At 44.4% G+C, this 14,896-nt stretch overlaps 1 protein-coding gene across 2 annotated transcripts in view; it reads left to right on the forward strand.

The window, feature by feature from the left end:
* Susd4 (sushi domain containing 4) overlaps positions 1-14,896 on the forward strand; it is a 136,644-nt gene that overhangs the window by 87,781 nt on the left and 33,967 nt on the right. For both annotated transcript variants that reach the window (XM_008823745.2, XM_008823747.2), the window contains exons 4-5: positions 6,694-6,867; positions 11,205-11,393. In XM_008823745.2, coding sequence (XP_008821967.1) covers positions 6,694-6,867; positions 11,205-11,393 — 363 coding nt within the window. The remainder of the gene's footprint in view (positions 1-6,693; positions 6,868-11,204; positions 11,394-14,896) is intronic.

A 14,896-nucleotide genomic window follows, 5' to 3' on the forward strand; every position in this document is an offset into this window, starting at 1 on the left:
ATTTTTCAGTAATTGCCCCATCTGAGATACCCAGTGTGTTCAGTATCTCCTCCTCTCAAGAACCCTATTTTTTTCCACGTGTATTGCTATACCTGAGAATGTCCAATTCAGTTTGAAAAAACATATAACAAGTGCATTTTGCACGTCAAGATTGTTCTAGGGTCATGGAATTCAATATTGAATGAATTCATGATTCAAAAGAGTCTTCATAATTTAATGGGATATTCATTCCCCACTTCCCAAAGGGTTCAGCATAGGTGCATAGCCTCCTGTTGATATAAGCAAGTTCTACATGGGGGTTTAAAGTTGTATTTATGAGTCAGGGGCTGGGGACATGGCTCAACTGTGAAGAGCACTGGGTGCTCTTGCAGAGAATCCAGGTTCAGTTCCAAGCACCCACATAGCAGCTAACAACCATCTGTAACTCCAGTTCCAGGGTATCTGATGGCCTCTTCTGACGTTCACAGCATTGCACGACATGGGTGCACTTACATACATGCAGGTAATACACTGAAATGCTTCTTCTAAAAAAATAAATAAAATAAATAAAAATAAAAGTATTTTATCTCAAAAGTTAAAAAAGAAGAAGAAGAAAGGAACAGCCTGAACAGCTCTGGTTATAAGGCAATGCCCCTTCCTCTAAGCAGCCTCTCTCTTCAGTCAGCTCCCTTCTGAAAAGCCCCAGCTGCCACCTCTCCTTTGCCCTGCTCCATGGTGATGGTCTCTGATGATCTCATTTGCCTAAATAAAAATAAAAGTATTTTATCTCAAAAGTTAAAAAAGAAGAAGAAGAAAGGAACAGCCTGAACAGCTCTGGTTATAAGGCAATGCCCCTTCCTCTAAGCAGCCTCTCTCTTCAGTCAGCTCCCTTCTGAAAAGCCCCAGCTGCCACCTCTCCTTTGCCCTGCTCCATGGTGATGGTCTCTGATGATCTCATTTGCCTGGGCTGATTCCTTTCAACTCCTATAGCTGATCCTGAATAAACTAGTGGCCCGAACATTCTCTGATTTGTGTTAGAACAACAGAGTGATTCTGAAGGCCAGTGGATAGCAAATGATAAAAGGATCCAATGGTACAAAGTCAGAACCCTAAGACTTCATTCTGACACCATCTGCAGGTCTGGAGATCTCCACACTCAAGTTCAGTAATTCCATAGGACTCACAGAACTTAAACTATTATCTGCATGGATAAGGTGTGTTGCGGTGAAAAGACACAGGTTAAAATCACCCAAAGGATGAATTATGTAAGACAGGATACAGGAGCCACCTGGCAGAAGTAACAGTAGAGCCATGCAGAAATTGCCCGTTTCTTCAAGCAACCATGTATTACGGTACACACGACATATCCACAACCAGGGAGACTCACCCAAGCTTTAGTATCCAGAGTTTATCAGGATCCTGTCAGGTAGGTACAGCTGACCACTGCATGGCTGACATTGGTCAGTACCCCCAGAGGTGAACTCTTACTGGGTGGTCCAAATCACTTAAGACTAGGTAGCACGCCTAAAGCCGTCGAGTAAGCAGAGATGTTTTATCTCAGGCAGGACACTCCAAGAACTTAGAGGTTATCTTCCAGGACTTGAGGGCAGAGCCATGCCTTTGGCCAAAGTTAATCCTTCACTGCTCCAATAAATTCCCATCCCATTGATATCAAGGCACAACTCCCTGTCTTAATCTACCAGGCCTGGCATGATCTGGGCCTTGCCTCCCCTGTTGGCCACTGTGTTCCCAGCACACAGCCCTTCCCTCCTGTGTGTACTTCAGGACACTAAGCTCTTTCTGGCCTTTGGGCTAGCCGTTCCGCTGCCTGATCCACGTGTAATTGGATCCTTGTTGTCGTTTAGGTCTCAGCTTAATAAATGTTGTTTCCTCAGAGGCCCCTTGCCTGTCTGCTCAAATTAAATGAGTCCCCAAGCCAGTCTCTACCTCATCACCTTATTATGTGCTCGTCACAGTGGCGAGACTTGCCTGTTATTTTCTAGCTCATTTGACTCTTAATTTTTCTGTTAGCAGCCTCCCTCTATGCAAGTGCTGTCAGAGTGGAGATGGTGACTTTCTTCCTCATCCCCAGCACCTAAGCATGCTGGGCCTAGAGTATGGGCTCGGTAGTCACTGAATGGATGAATGAACAGCTGGATGAATAAGTTAGACTTACAAATGCCAGTTTCATTGAAATTTAAGGCAACTTCTTTTTACAGTAAGACCTTCATTGCCCTTAAGATATTAACGCTGATTATGAGCCATATGTATGCCAATCTTTTGTAAATTTTTATTGAATTTTTGTGTATTTGATACAGAACATCTTAATCATCTTTATACCCCCTTCCCCACTGGCCCCTCCCAACCCCCTCCAACTGGAATTCATACATTCTGTCATTTATGTTAAGGCCTATCATGCCAAGCACCAAGGGATGTCTTGACCAATATCTACGTAAATGCAATGTGGGGCATATCTTGAAACTTTCTTTGATGTGTTCTATACCTGCCCCATTCCTTAAGACTGTGCTCTCTGCAAACTAATCTGATAAATTACTTTGTACCTGGATATAATTGTGTGATACTGCCTTCTTTTGTGTGTTCATTACCAAATCCCCATTGAAGTAGTGTACAGCAGTGGGCTGGTTCCCACTGGTTTACTGAATGGAAACCTTTGATATGCCTCGGGTTACATCCTGGAGTAGCCACTTAGGCCTCATATACCTAAGTTCTAATTGATGCTGGATTCTACATGACAGAATCAGATATTGATGAATGCTTCTTCTGGTCTTTGGTAATGATATGTTTGAAGTGGCTTTTAAAAGTTCTTTCTGCCTGAATGAATTTACACTGTAGAAAATAGCGTTGCAAACAGACTCTGACTTAGCAATGGTTCACCTTAATAATGTTTCGACTTTACCATGATGTAAAAGCAATGCACATTCAGAAGAAACCTCCTTCACAGTCTCAATTTTATTCTTTCCTGAGTTAGAGATACATGGCACAATATTCAGTTTCAGTGCTGGGCTGTGACAGCAAACTTTAGTTTCCAGTTAGCAACAGGATCATGAGGGGACCTGACCGACACTACTATGCAACTAAGCTAGGAGGTTCTGCAGGTTAGGTATATTTAATACATTTTTAGCTTTGTATGTGTGCACATGTATGTTGAGAGAGGGTGTGCATGCATGTATGTGTACAGGTGTGTGGAGGCTACATGACAGCCCCAAATGTCATACCTGAGCAATGCTATCTCATTTTTTGAGACAGGATCTCTCATTGGCCTGGAGCACACTCATTAGGCTAGGCTGGCTGGACAGTGAGCCCTAGGGATCCACCTGTCTCTGCCTCCTAAGCACTGGGATTACAAGTGTGCAGCACCACACCTAGGTTTTCTTAATGTTGGTTCTAGGAATCGAACTCAGGTCCTTATTCCTACAAGCACTTTACTGACTAAGCCATTTTCAGCTTTTAATGATTGCAATTTACAGCCAGCTCCTCTGGATGTGGTTCCATTGTAAGCCAGGGAACATCTGTATTTCTTTGTGAAACTAACATCAGCACTGATGATGATCACACATTCTCAGATACTAAAGATCCTGGATTCTTTTCCTAGAAAGGAGGTTATTTACCATCACGAAGCTTGTTGAGGCAGGATACTTAGTCCAGCTGTCATCTTCTGACCTTCAGAGAGAAGTAGGCGCTGCACAGTGTGCATGAAAATCAGAGAGAATGCGGATAGTTTTCCCTCTGTTAAAGCGAGTTTTTGTAGAGCTGGTGTGTGCTAGCCTTTCCTTTGTTCCTAGGATACATCCCTGCCCATCTCCACCTTGGTGAGCTTGAATTCTAAAGCACTTACTGCCCAGTTGCTGTGTGGCCTCCCATTTATTGAATTGGTGCTGTGTCAACCCTGTGCAGACTCTTTTCTGACCAGTGTATATATATAATCTCCCCTGAAGTAGACCCCCTACCCCTGCTTGTATAAACATGATTCTAATTTGGAGGCCAAACAGTTTCACACTAATCTCAGCACAGGCTGAGAAATCAACCCTGAGATCAATGACTGGGTGCTGCTGCCCTTGGCCAGCCAGTGTCCACATGCCTATGATGTCCAAGTGGACACTGTCCATTGACTTTACACCCCAAACTGACCACCTCCTGACTATGCCAGTTAATTCTTGAAGACATTTTAAGTTCACCATGAAAATAGTTTAGACATAAATTACCACCTCAGGAACAATTTACAGCTAAGATTTTACAGACAGATGCCTTGATAAATGTGTTTTTATTTGCTATGAATTATTTCTGCCAAGTGCCATTGAAAAAAGCATAATTCACGTTTTCCATTAAGAAGAAGGCAGCAGCAGTGCACAAAGCACTGTCAATTATCTTGTGACTCCAGTCAGGACTGTTCTGGGGTTGACGAGAGAAATTCAGCTATTTTAGCTCAGACACTATTGGTTCAATTTGAACAGTCAAGATACTCCTTTCTGGCTTATGTAGAAAACTAAGATAAAATTGAAATTAGAGGACAGGTCTCCAGTCAAGACTGTAGGTAGAACTCCAGGGGCCACAGGAAGACCTGATGACAGCTGTCCGGAGGACACCAGGCTGTGCCAGAAGCCAGCTCACCAGGCTCTGAGGGCTGTGCGCTGCAGGGTTCTGCAGAGCTCCAGGTGGTGTCCCTCTGTATTTCTTCTTTGCCAAGTATAGGCATAGGTCTGGGACTGGGAATGTCAAAGTGACTCACAGAGGCAAATGCTGGGTAAAGATGTACCTGATGATCCACAGTGTATGTCCTCTGCTCCTCACTCCCCGACTTTCAGGGAGACCCTCACTGCCCGTGTCTTCCCCATTGCCCATGCTCTGATTTTCAGAGTCTGTGGTATCAGATCTCACACTGCTCCCAGTGAACCCAGCCTGATCCCATCACTCCCTTGATGGGTCCTTTGTAAAGCAGCAAAGCTCACAAACACCAGAGTCATCCACCCAGCCAGCCAGCCACTGTGCCCTCCTTCCTTTCTATCTGCTCGGCGCTCCCAGGCTCAGCACCTCAGCACTGATGGTTCTAAGCTTAAGCATCTCAAATCTTACTAGTAGTATTCCAGCTTACTGTGCATTCAGAAGACTGTTGGAGTAGCTGAGACGCCAGCATCATTTAAAGCACCAAATAATTTCTGGAGAAGGTTTCTGATTAGAAAAGTACTATCCTTATATTTTTTTTTCCTTATTTAAAAAAAAATCAAGAATTCAGAAATTTGGAGTATAACCTATCTACAGGTCATATTTAGAAACCTATATGCGTGTAAGAGCAGAAACACTTAGTGGGGCTTGTGATAAAGCTCAGGGATAGAGCATTTACCTAGCAGGCTCCAAGTCCTGGCTTTAATCCCAATGCTAAGAAAAATGCATAAAATTCAAAACATTTAAACAGAGGTGTGCCATGAGAGACGAGAAAAACTGTGTGATCAGAGTACCCTAAGCCAGATGGGTGGGGCAGCAGGTAGAATGAGCAGGATCCCAACATGATGGTGAGGGGCACAGGGTCTGTACAGCAAGCTGGAAGTAGATGCATTTAGAAGCAGACATCATTTCCCACTCTGGTGTGTCTTTTGTCAGTTTGCTGTGTGGGCTCCTTGCTGCTCATCTATCCCTCTCCTGCATCTCCTTATCATCATCCTGTTCACACACAGGGGCACAGGGTCTGTACACAGCAAGCTGGAAGTAGATGCATTTAGAAGCAGACATCATTTCCCACTCTGGTGTGTCTTTTGTCAGTTTGCTGTGTGGGCTCCTTGCTGCTCATCTATCCCTCTCCTGCATCTCCTTATCATCATCCTGTTCACACACAGTCTACTCTACTCCATTTGAGGACACAGCTGTCTAGCTGCCCTGAGCCTTTGGAAGGTTGGCAAGCGTGTGTGATGGTCTACTATCCCTTTTTTATTTTAATTCTCTGACAGTATCATATTTTGATCGTGTTCATACTGTCCTCCAACTCCTCCCTGATCCCTCACTTTTCTTACCCACCTAACTTTATTTCCACATTTTTTAGCCTCTCGAGTCCAGTTTGTACTGCTTATTACTTTTAATTGTGTGACCATCCATTGGAGCATGGTTATCCTATCAGAGGCTACACACTAAAAGAAAACTAACCCTTCTTCTCCCAGCCACTATCAGTTGCCTGTAGCTCCTCGGCTAGGTATAGGAATTCTTGCCTACATCCCCCTTTTGGCTTGAGCTTGCTCAGGTCTTATGTGTGTTGTCACAACTGCTTCTATTATCCTTTTAAGAGCACAGGAGGTAGATGGAAAATGCTGGTGGCAAACACAGCCATAGTCCAGCCCCTGTACAATCCTGCTGGTTACAATGACCAGCCTGACAGATTACCAGATTATACACATTCCCCAAATACAGCTCATTCTTGTCTTTCTTCATTTATTTCTAAAATTATTCGGAAGATCAACTGTACAGTGTATATCACAGGCAGTAAAATTCTTTCTGTGGCAAGGTCCCTCCATGCTGGGTCCTTCTTCCTATTCCTCCTGTGAAGCAGGCTATGGAACTTGTTCGCCATCACCTAAGCCTGGTGACGAGTAAGGTATCATGTGTCAGACTGTGTAAGGTGAGATCAGGTCTGAAAGTAAGAATTTCATTGTAAAGCAGTTAAGCATTTTAAATTGCAAAAAGTAATGTTTATCTTTTATACACTTGCAGACTGCCGTATCCCCCAAATTGAAGATGCTGAGATTCATAACAAGACGTATAGACATGGAGATAAGTTAATGATCACCTGTCATGAGGGATTCAAGATCCGGTACCCTGACCTGTACAACCTGGTTTCATTATGTCGTGATGATGGGACATGGGATAATCTGCCCATCTGTCAAGGTATGGGTTGGGAACCACTGTCATCAGCTCTTCTTGTTATGGGCTTCACTGTAGACTATGTACATGGTTCTCTAACACAGCAACAGAGACAATGGCGGGAAAATTCAAAGCCATCCCACATGGGTGACCCTTTGTCCTCCTGTGACCACTCTTGAAATCTCTATCATCACTCCTTACAAAGACTCAGCTCCATATACGTAAATTTCCCAGTATGAACAGAAAAGAGCTCTTCATATGTTGGATATCCCCTTTCTTCTAGAAAATCAAAGGTAGTTTAAAAATTAGGACACAGGCTAGTAAGACCATGCAGTGGGTAAAGGCACGTGCCATGCAAGCCTGACAATCTGAGTTCTATCCCTGGAGCCCACACAAAGGTGGAAGGAGAAAACCAACTGCCAAAAGTTGTGGGCTGTGGCACATATGCCTACACACATGTATCATTCATGCACATACACAACAATAATAAGTAAAAATGGATTAGGAGACTTGTAACTGGGCTATGAACACAGAGATGAGCTATTGTGTACTTCATAGAAATAACAGGGTGTTTATACTTATTTCAGTAGCAGTAAGACTACAGTAAGCCATCTTACAGATGCTATTTTCTCTTTATAATGTTATCCCTTTTTATAATGCATAAAGAGCAGAAAAATAATCAAATTCAAGTTTCATCCAAACCACACAGTGAATATTTATCCTCTTGCATTTTTTAAATTTGCCCCAGCCAACGTACAGAGAGGGCCCTGTTTCTGAAAATAAGCCCTCAAGTTCACATTAATTCTGATTTTATTTTTGACATGTGACTCAGACCAAAGGACCAAGAAGCCAGCGCATAATTCAGCATTTGAGAGAGAAGGAGGGCAGTCACATTTGCTCCTAAAGCTCTGGCATGTTCAAGTTGAGATGAATGTTAACTTTGTGCTTGGAAATCACAACTGGCAGGCTCTGATATTGCTTTGTGTGGCCCATCATCGGAAATAAATTGTTTTCTTACATGCGAGCTTAAGAGTCATGACCCCGTGAAGGAACAAAAGCTTTAGAGTTGGGAGGACAGAGACAGCGCAGCCATCACGTTCCCTGTTTTACGGCCTGTGTATCTCTAGCCTGTCCTAAAGGAGACATGGGATTTAGTTATCTGTTCAGAGACTGTCTACAAAACAAGCAGCTGGCTCCTGGTTGGGCTCCCTGTTGAAATAAACTCCATTAGCCACTGATTCATTCCAGATCTCCGCAGCACAGTGGAAGTCATGTGAAGAAAACTCTTCAAACTCTAGCCACTTCCTGCCCGTTTCCCACACATCTTTCTCTTTCCCCGCTCATTCTTTTTGTGTTCCTTTGTATCTCTGACCTGTAGCATGCATCCTTAGGATTCTTTTTCCATAATGACCACTCACGATATCATTTTAAAGAATTCGACTATGTGCTTTCCAGTTGCTCTGTCTGTTCTCTATGGCTCCCCATGCTTTCCTCAAATTGCTCCTCAGACAGCAAGAGATCCGGCTGGCTATTCTTTTTGTTTTTATTCATTTATTTCTGCTGAGGTTTGAATCCAGGGTCTCTTGTACATGCTAGGTACCTGCTCTTCCTCCAAGCTATAATCCCCTCCCGTTCTTTTTACTTCTAATTTTTTTCTAAGGCCTCACTAAGTTGTCCAGGCTGGCCATGAACTCACATGCTAACCCAGATACGCCTTAAATTTTCAGTCCTCCTGCCTCAATCTCCCAGATACCTAGGATTACAGACCTGCATCACCAGGCCCACTCCTGACTGGCTGTTCTTAAGAGATTTGCTACTCCAAACAGTGCCACGTGCCCAGGTCCTGCTATCATTCCTCCTCACAGCCCTCCATCCCATAGAGGAGGTGCCCTGCCTATGCCATGACCTCAGCCTACCCTGTACCTCACTGCACGGGAGGCCGAGTCCTGCCAGCTGCCACTGTACCAGCTTTCTCTTAGCCGCCCAGCTGGTGCAGCAGGAAAGTAGTATTCCGAGTTGTCTCAGCCTGGCACCTCTTCAAGTCCCCTAGGGGATTATAATTGGCTCTTACAGTGACATTTCAGTCTATAACTTTTATTTGCCTCTGTAGGTCAGGGGCTTCAGCCTAAGTTTTTTCTCTATTACCTAGAAGTGCAAATGGAAATCCCATTGAGCTATTGAGTTGAAACCCGTCTTTCCACCCTTCTATTTAGGATGGGTTGTCTCCAACCAAGAGTGAACATACCTTCCCTCTTGGCTCTGATTAACTGTATGAATTACACCTCCTGCCATTTCCTCATGAGGAGCGGAGGGCAGGCTGCTCAAAGGCCGTTTTTTTGGTGGGTACTTTATGTTTCAGAGAGCAATGTCTACATGCATCTGCCCACCATGGGTTGGAGTCAGTTTTTATTTGGGAAAAAAATGGCTTCACACAAGTATCTTGTTGTTCCAATTCCTTCTTGGGAAGAGGAGCGGACCCAATTGCTTGTGCCCTCTCACCCGAACTGCATGTAAATGCTCTAGTACATTCCCTTGTTTCGTGTTAATCAGCTTATCTCTTTTTTTCTCAGTTATTGATTCTGTTTTATTCCTGATTCCTATCCCCTACATCCCCACCCCTCACACTTACTTTTGGCATAAACATTACCAATTTCCAGCTCAGGAAAAATGAATATTTAGGGGACTAGAGCGATCACTCAAGGTAAAGTGCCTACCACCCTACCACAGTAAGTAATGAGGACCCAAGTTCGGATCCTCAGCTTCTGTGTAAAAGTTGAGTGTGACAGTAAATTTCTGTAATGCCAGCGCTGGGAGTGCAGAGACAGGCAGATGTTTGGGCTCACCATCCTGCCAGCTGAGCCAAAACAGTGAGCCCCAGGCACAATGAGAGACTCTGTCTCAAAAACAAAACCAAAAAATAAAAAATGACAGAGGAAGACACCGGACACCGATCTGTAGCCTCCACACGTGTGTGTCATCACAAACACGTACACACATTATACATACACACATGAAAGAGAAAAAAGGCCCCAAACAGTCTAAGACCACGAGACAGAGTAAAAAGATGTTGAGTTCTACCTTTTTGAGTCTAGTCCATCCTGACTAGCTCTGGACTGGGGCCTGCTCAAATATGGACTCCAGTGGCCTAAGGCACAGGAGTGCAGGGTGGGGACCGTACAGTCCTGACAGTGTGTGCCTCCTTAAGTTCCACACCGCTGCTGCCTTTCTTCTGATACACAGACACTACACAGCAACTTGCTGAGAGAGTTCCTTAAGACAGAGTTTCTAACAAAGCCAGCTCTGGAAGAGGGTTTGGCTGTCTGCCATTGTGCATGGACTACAAACACACTGTGTCTGGCGACTGGAAGGGAAAGCAGGTGTTTTCATTATAAATTACTTACTTTACACACATACTTGCCCCCTAGAAAATACCACCTCTGCAATGTCATTATGCCCTCCGGCGACATTACTGGAGACAGTAAAATTCAGTGATAGCAGGAAAAACTCACACAGCCGAGTTCTGTGCACCTGGGAGTGTTCTACCTGACTGAACAGGCTTCAGGATCTGAAGAAAGCCAGCGATTTAGAAATAAGGATACAGGATCCAGGTCCCACATGCACTCTTATAGCTCAAGCAGTGTTCTGCTTGGTGCAGGGCCCACTGTAAGGCCGTACTGCTGTGTGGGGCCCTCTCCACACCAGCACTTGGACATTAACCATGCAGATCCTTGAGTTCCAGAGAGACCTGCTGAGACAAAAGCCCTGAGCATGACCCAGAGTCCGTGTCCATCAGTCTCTTCGGGGCATGCTTGAGTTTGAGAACTACCACACTACAGAATTCCTAACCTATTTCATCTCAAACAAAGCTAGATTCTTGGAAGTCCAGTGGTACCAGCTTAGTCGGGATTCTATTCCATAACTGTTTGGAATGTAACCTGGCCAAGCCACTGACCCACAGAGCCACTGGAGTGTGTGTTTCCTCCTAGGGCTCCCCAGTGGTCCTGATAGACCTTAGGATGACTTGGGGGACTTTCTGAACATATAATGACCCTGGGCATGGGGCCCGAGCATCAGTGATTTGTAAAAGCCCACCAAATGATGCTAACATTGGATCGGGGCCAGAACCATGTGGCTGGGGATGTGCCAGTCCGTATCCCACTCACCCTCCCTCACTCCTAACCCCTTATCTGATCCTGTTGGTGCCACTTCAGATAGAAAGCCAGCATCTGTCCACGCAGCCCATGCCACAATGCCCTTTTCTGCTTTGAGGCACTCCTGAAGAGTCCCAGTGTTCCATTTGAGTTTTATCTGTGCAAAGACAGCCAAGTGAAACCCTTCCCCTTTTCTTCCACATTCCACAGGCTGTCTGAGACCCCTAGCCTCTTCCAATGGCTACGTGAACATCTCCGAGTTCCAGACCTCCTTCCCTGTGGGGACTGTGATTGCCTACCGCTGCTTCCCTGGATTTAAACTCGAGGGATCTGAGTACCTTGAGTGCTTACACAACCTTATCTGGTCGTCCAGCCCACCCCGGTGCCTTGCTCTGGAAGGTAACACATATTAGCCTTTTGGAAGTCACGTTTTGGATCCCTGAAGTCGATGTTTTGGTGGAAGGATTCTAACTATAGCCAGCAGTAACTTCTGCTTGCCTCAGTCCAGAGCAGAGATCACCTCCTCTGGAGCTATTATATGAAACTCACTCTGCCCCTACCAACCATCCTTAGGGTTGAGGGAAAGAGAGAAAATAAAAAGTTGCCAGCATCAAACTGTCAGACTGCAAAATATTGCAAAGTTAAATGAAATGCCTTCAAAAATTAATTTTCCCGGCACCAAATGATAACAGATTGCATCGTGGCATCACCCACCCCCCTCATTTTATTGTTGTGTCAATGTTTCTTCCATTTTCTTATGCATTTATAGCTTAGCCGTAAATGTTTGGCTGCAAGCACATTCTTGGAAGCCAGAAAGCAAGGGCTTCTTCCCTGTTTGTATAAAATCTCTGTCGTTATAGCGTGTGGGTCACTAAAGACTACTAATCGGAAGTCTGTCTTAGTGAAGGGATCAGGGCTTCCATTTCCAGAATCAGGACAGCGTCCTGGGGTGGAGTCCCCAACATCATCTGCCAAGCAAGCAATATGCTGGTTTAGCCTTGGCTTAACTCAGGTCTTAGAGTTATGCCCAATATGCTTCTTGGCATCTCAGTAAGTGGGTGGAAGAGGATGCTCTATGGGGAAGAGGGAGAAAAGGAAACTTCCATTCAAGAGCCCCGCCAAACCTGTTCAAAACCAGATAAAACCATTGTGTATAGAAGCAAACCAGTTCTCCCAAGTTTCCAACATACCTTCCTTATGCTGCCCCGTGGGAAAAGTCAGGGTGGGAAACGTGCTAAGGGAAGGTGAGGTTGGTAGAAAGGGCTCAGAGCAATCAGAGAAGGTTTTTATTTCTGAAGAGGACAGACTTGGAGTGGGGTTGGCCAGAGCCACAGACCCTCCTTGGAGAAGAATTACAGAAGGGGTGGGAGGGAGGAAGGGAGGGAGGGAGGGAGGATGGCCGTCCTGTGCCATTCTATTGCTGTCCTCTTAGGCTAGCAATTAAAGCCCCGACTCGTCTGCACCTCCCACATAGCCCAAATTTCCTAGGGGACTAGAGCCAAGAGTAGAGGTGTTAAATAAAATATGAGATACTCTGGTACATTTGAATTTCAGATAACAAATAATGTTGCAATAGAAATGTGTCCTAAATATTACATGGGACTTAAAAATACATGTGTGTGTCTGTGTATCTGTGCCTGTGTATGTGTGCGCATGTGTGTGTATCTTTTATTTATCTGCATTTGAAGCAGAACTGAGTGTTTTATGCCTCTGTTTGTTGAGTCTGGCCAGCCTAGCCTGTAGGTTCACAGTCACCTCTGTTTTCAGTGTAGTAGCCTCTGTTGTCTGGACACTGCTGGGTCATGATGAGCATGGGCTGCCACGAAAGGGCCTCCTTCCTAGTTCTGGAGGATTGTCCCTGCTCACATAACCAGAAATCAAGAGTAGTTTAACGACATCATCGTTACGATTTTTGTCTATTTGAAATGCCCATTTTAAAATCTTTCCAAATTTGACTTAACTGCATTTCAAGTAGTCAGATTCTGATAAGCTTCATTTGGGGACTTGGAAATCACTTTTTATGGGACCTAGCGAATATGATATGGATAGACATAAAACAAAATCTAACTTCAAGGGGCAATGATCTAAGGTTATAAGCAGGGAGCTGTAAGGGGCATTTGGGCGAAAACTGAACACGTGTCCTGTTTCTGTTGCCGGCCTCAGCTCTGGCCAAGAAACTGGGAACCCAAGCTGACAGCTGCGTGTACCAGGAAGGCCACTCAAAGACTTTTCCCCCCCAGTTGTTGGTATTTAAATAATGTTTACATCTTTATTTTACTATCCATTCCTTCAAAATACCTGGTAGAATTCATTTGTGAGCCCTTTCAAAGCAGCACCAGCTAAAGTGTAGAAGCCACAACTCCAAACCAATAGGCAGAGCGAAGTAAAGAACCTCTTTCCTCGGGACTAAATAGAAACTCAAGCAAGCAGTGAGCAAACACAGTAGCACATACCTGTAATCCCAGCTACTCAGCAAAAGCAGGAGGATCAGTTGAGACCAACCAGGAGTTAGAGACCAACTTAAGCAGCAGAATGAAACCCTGTCTCTTAAAAAAAATAAAGTAAAAATAAAAGCACTGGGTTAAAATAAGATAGTAAAGATTCAAGAGAAAGTCATCTGGTTGTACTAGGTGGTGGCGTCTCTTTTCATTCCAGCTTTAATAGTGCCTCATCTTTTAAGCATCTGTGTGTTCTTGATGTATTACTGCAAGGTAAACAACATAGATGAATTGTCTGTCGGGAATGTAACCCTTTCAGGTGTCACTTATATGCCCATCTGTCTTATAAAGCACACATTTTGTATAATTAGATTTTTCTTTATAGTGTAGTGAACATCATTGAACTCTTCTGTGGAGTTGTGTGTGATCAGGGCTTTTGCATATATTAGCGTGTTCTGACCCCCACAGTGGGTCATTGTGGACAGCAGCTCCCTGGAACGCCTTCTCTGTGAGACTTCACCTTCCCTTCCTCTCCAACTAGTATTACTCCCCTGGTGATCAGTGGACCTATCGTTTGGGGTGGGGGTGTTGCTGAAGCTCTCCCCCTAACCTCAAGCTGATTCATTGGTAGAATGCTTACTTAGCATGCATGACAAACTAGATTCAATCCCCAACACCATGTAAACTGAACATGGTAGCACACGCCTGTAATCATAGCACTGGGGAAATAGAGGCATGAAGATCAAGGGTTAAAGGCTATCCTCAGCTACACGGTGAGTTTAAGTCCAACCCTACCTACACAAAACCCTATCTCAAAAATAAAATAGGGCTAGGAGATGGCCCGGGGGTTAAGAGCACATACTGTTCTTGCGAAGGACTCCGGCTTTGTTCTCAGTACCCGAGTCAAGTGACTCACGCTGCCTGGAACTCCAGCTCTGGGGGGATCCTACCTCTCACCTCTGCCAGCACCTGCACTTACATGCATATGCCCACATGCAGACATGCACACATATACGTAATTTAAAAGTTTTTAAAATCTAAAAATAAATGCAAGAATAGAATAGAAAGTGGCGATGATGATCCTTATTTTATGGAATTCAAAGGGTTCAGTATGAAAACAAATTCTATATATTACAGGAAGTGTTTAGCATGCAAGTGTTAGTCATGTACATTGTGACACTCTTCAGTTGTTTGAGTGCTATTTGGGTTATTTGCATATTCTCAGCTGTGTTTGGAAATACCACACACTAATGATGATCACTGTTAATGTTGAGAGCTGACAGGCAATGTGCCAAGCTCTCACCAGACTGTCATTTGATCCTCATAATGCCTTCCTATTCTCACCCCATATTGCTGATGAGCAGACATAGGCTTCTTAAAGACTCAGTAGCAGTTGCACATCTAGTACATGGGGGAGCTGGGACTCCATCCAGAAACTTTGTCATTTTGAAGCTATTGATCTTA

Source organism: Nannospalax galili, unplaced genomic scaffold, assembly GCF_000622305.1.
Source record: "Nannospalax galili isolate Female #2095 unplaced genomic scaffold, S.galili_v1.0 scaffold368, whole genome shotgun sequence".
Lineage (NCBI taxonomy): Eukaryota > Metazoa > Chordata > Mammalia > Rodentia > Spalacidae > Nannospalax > Nannospalax galili.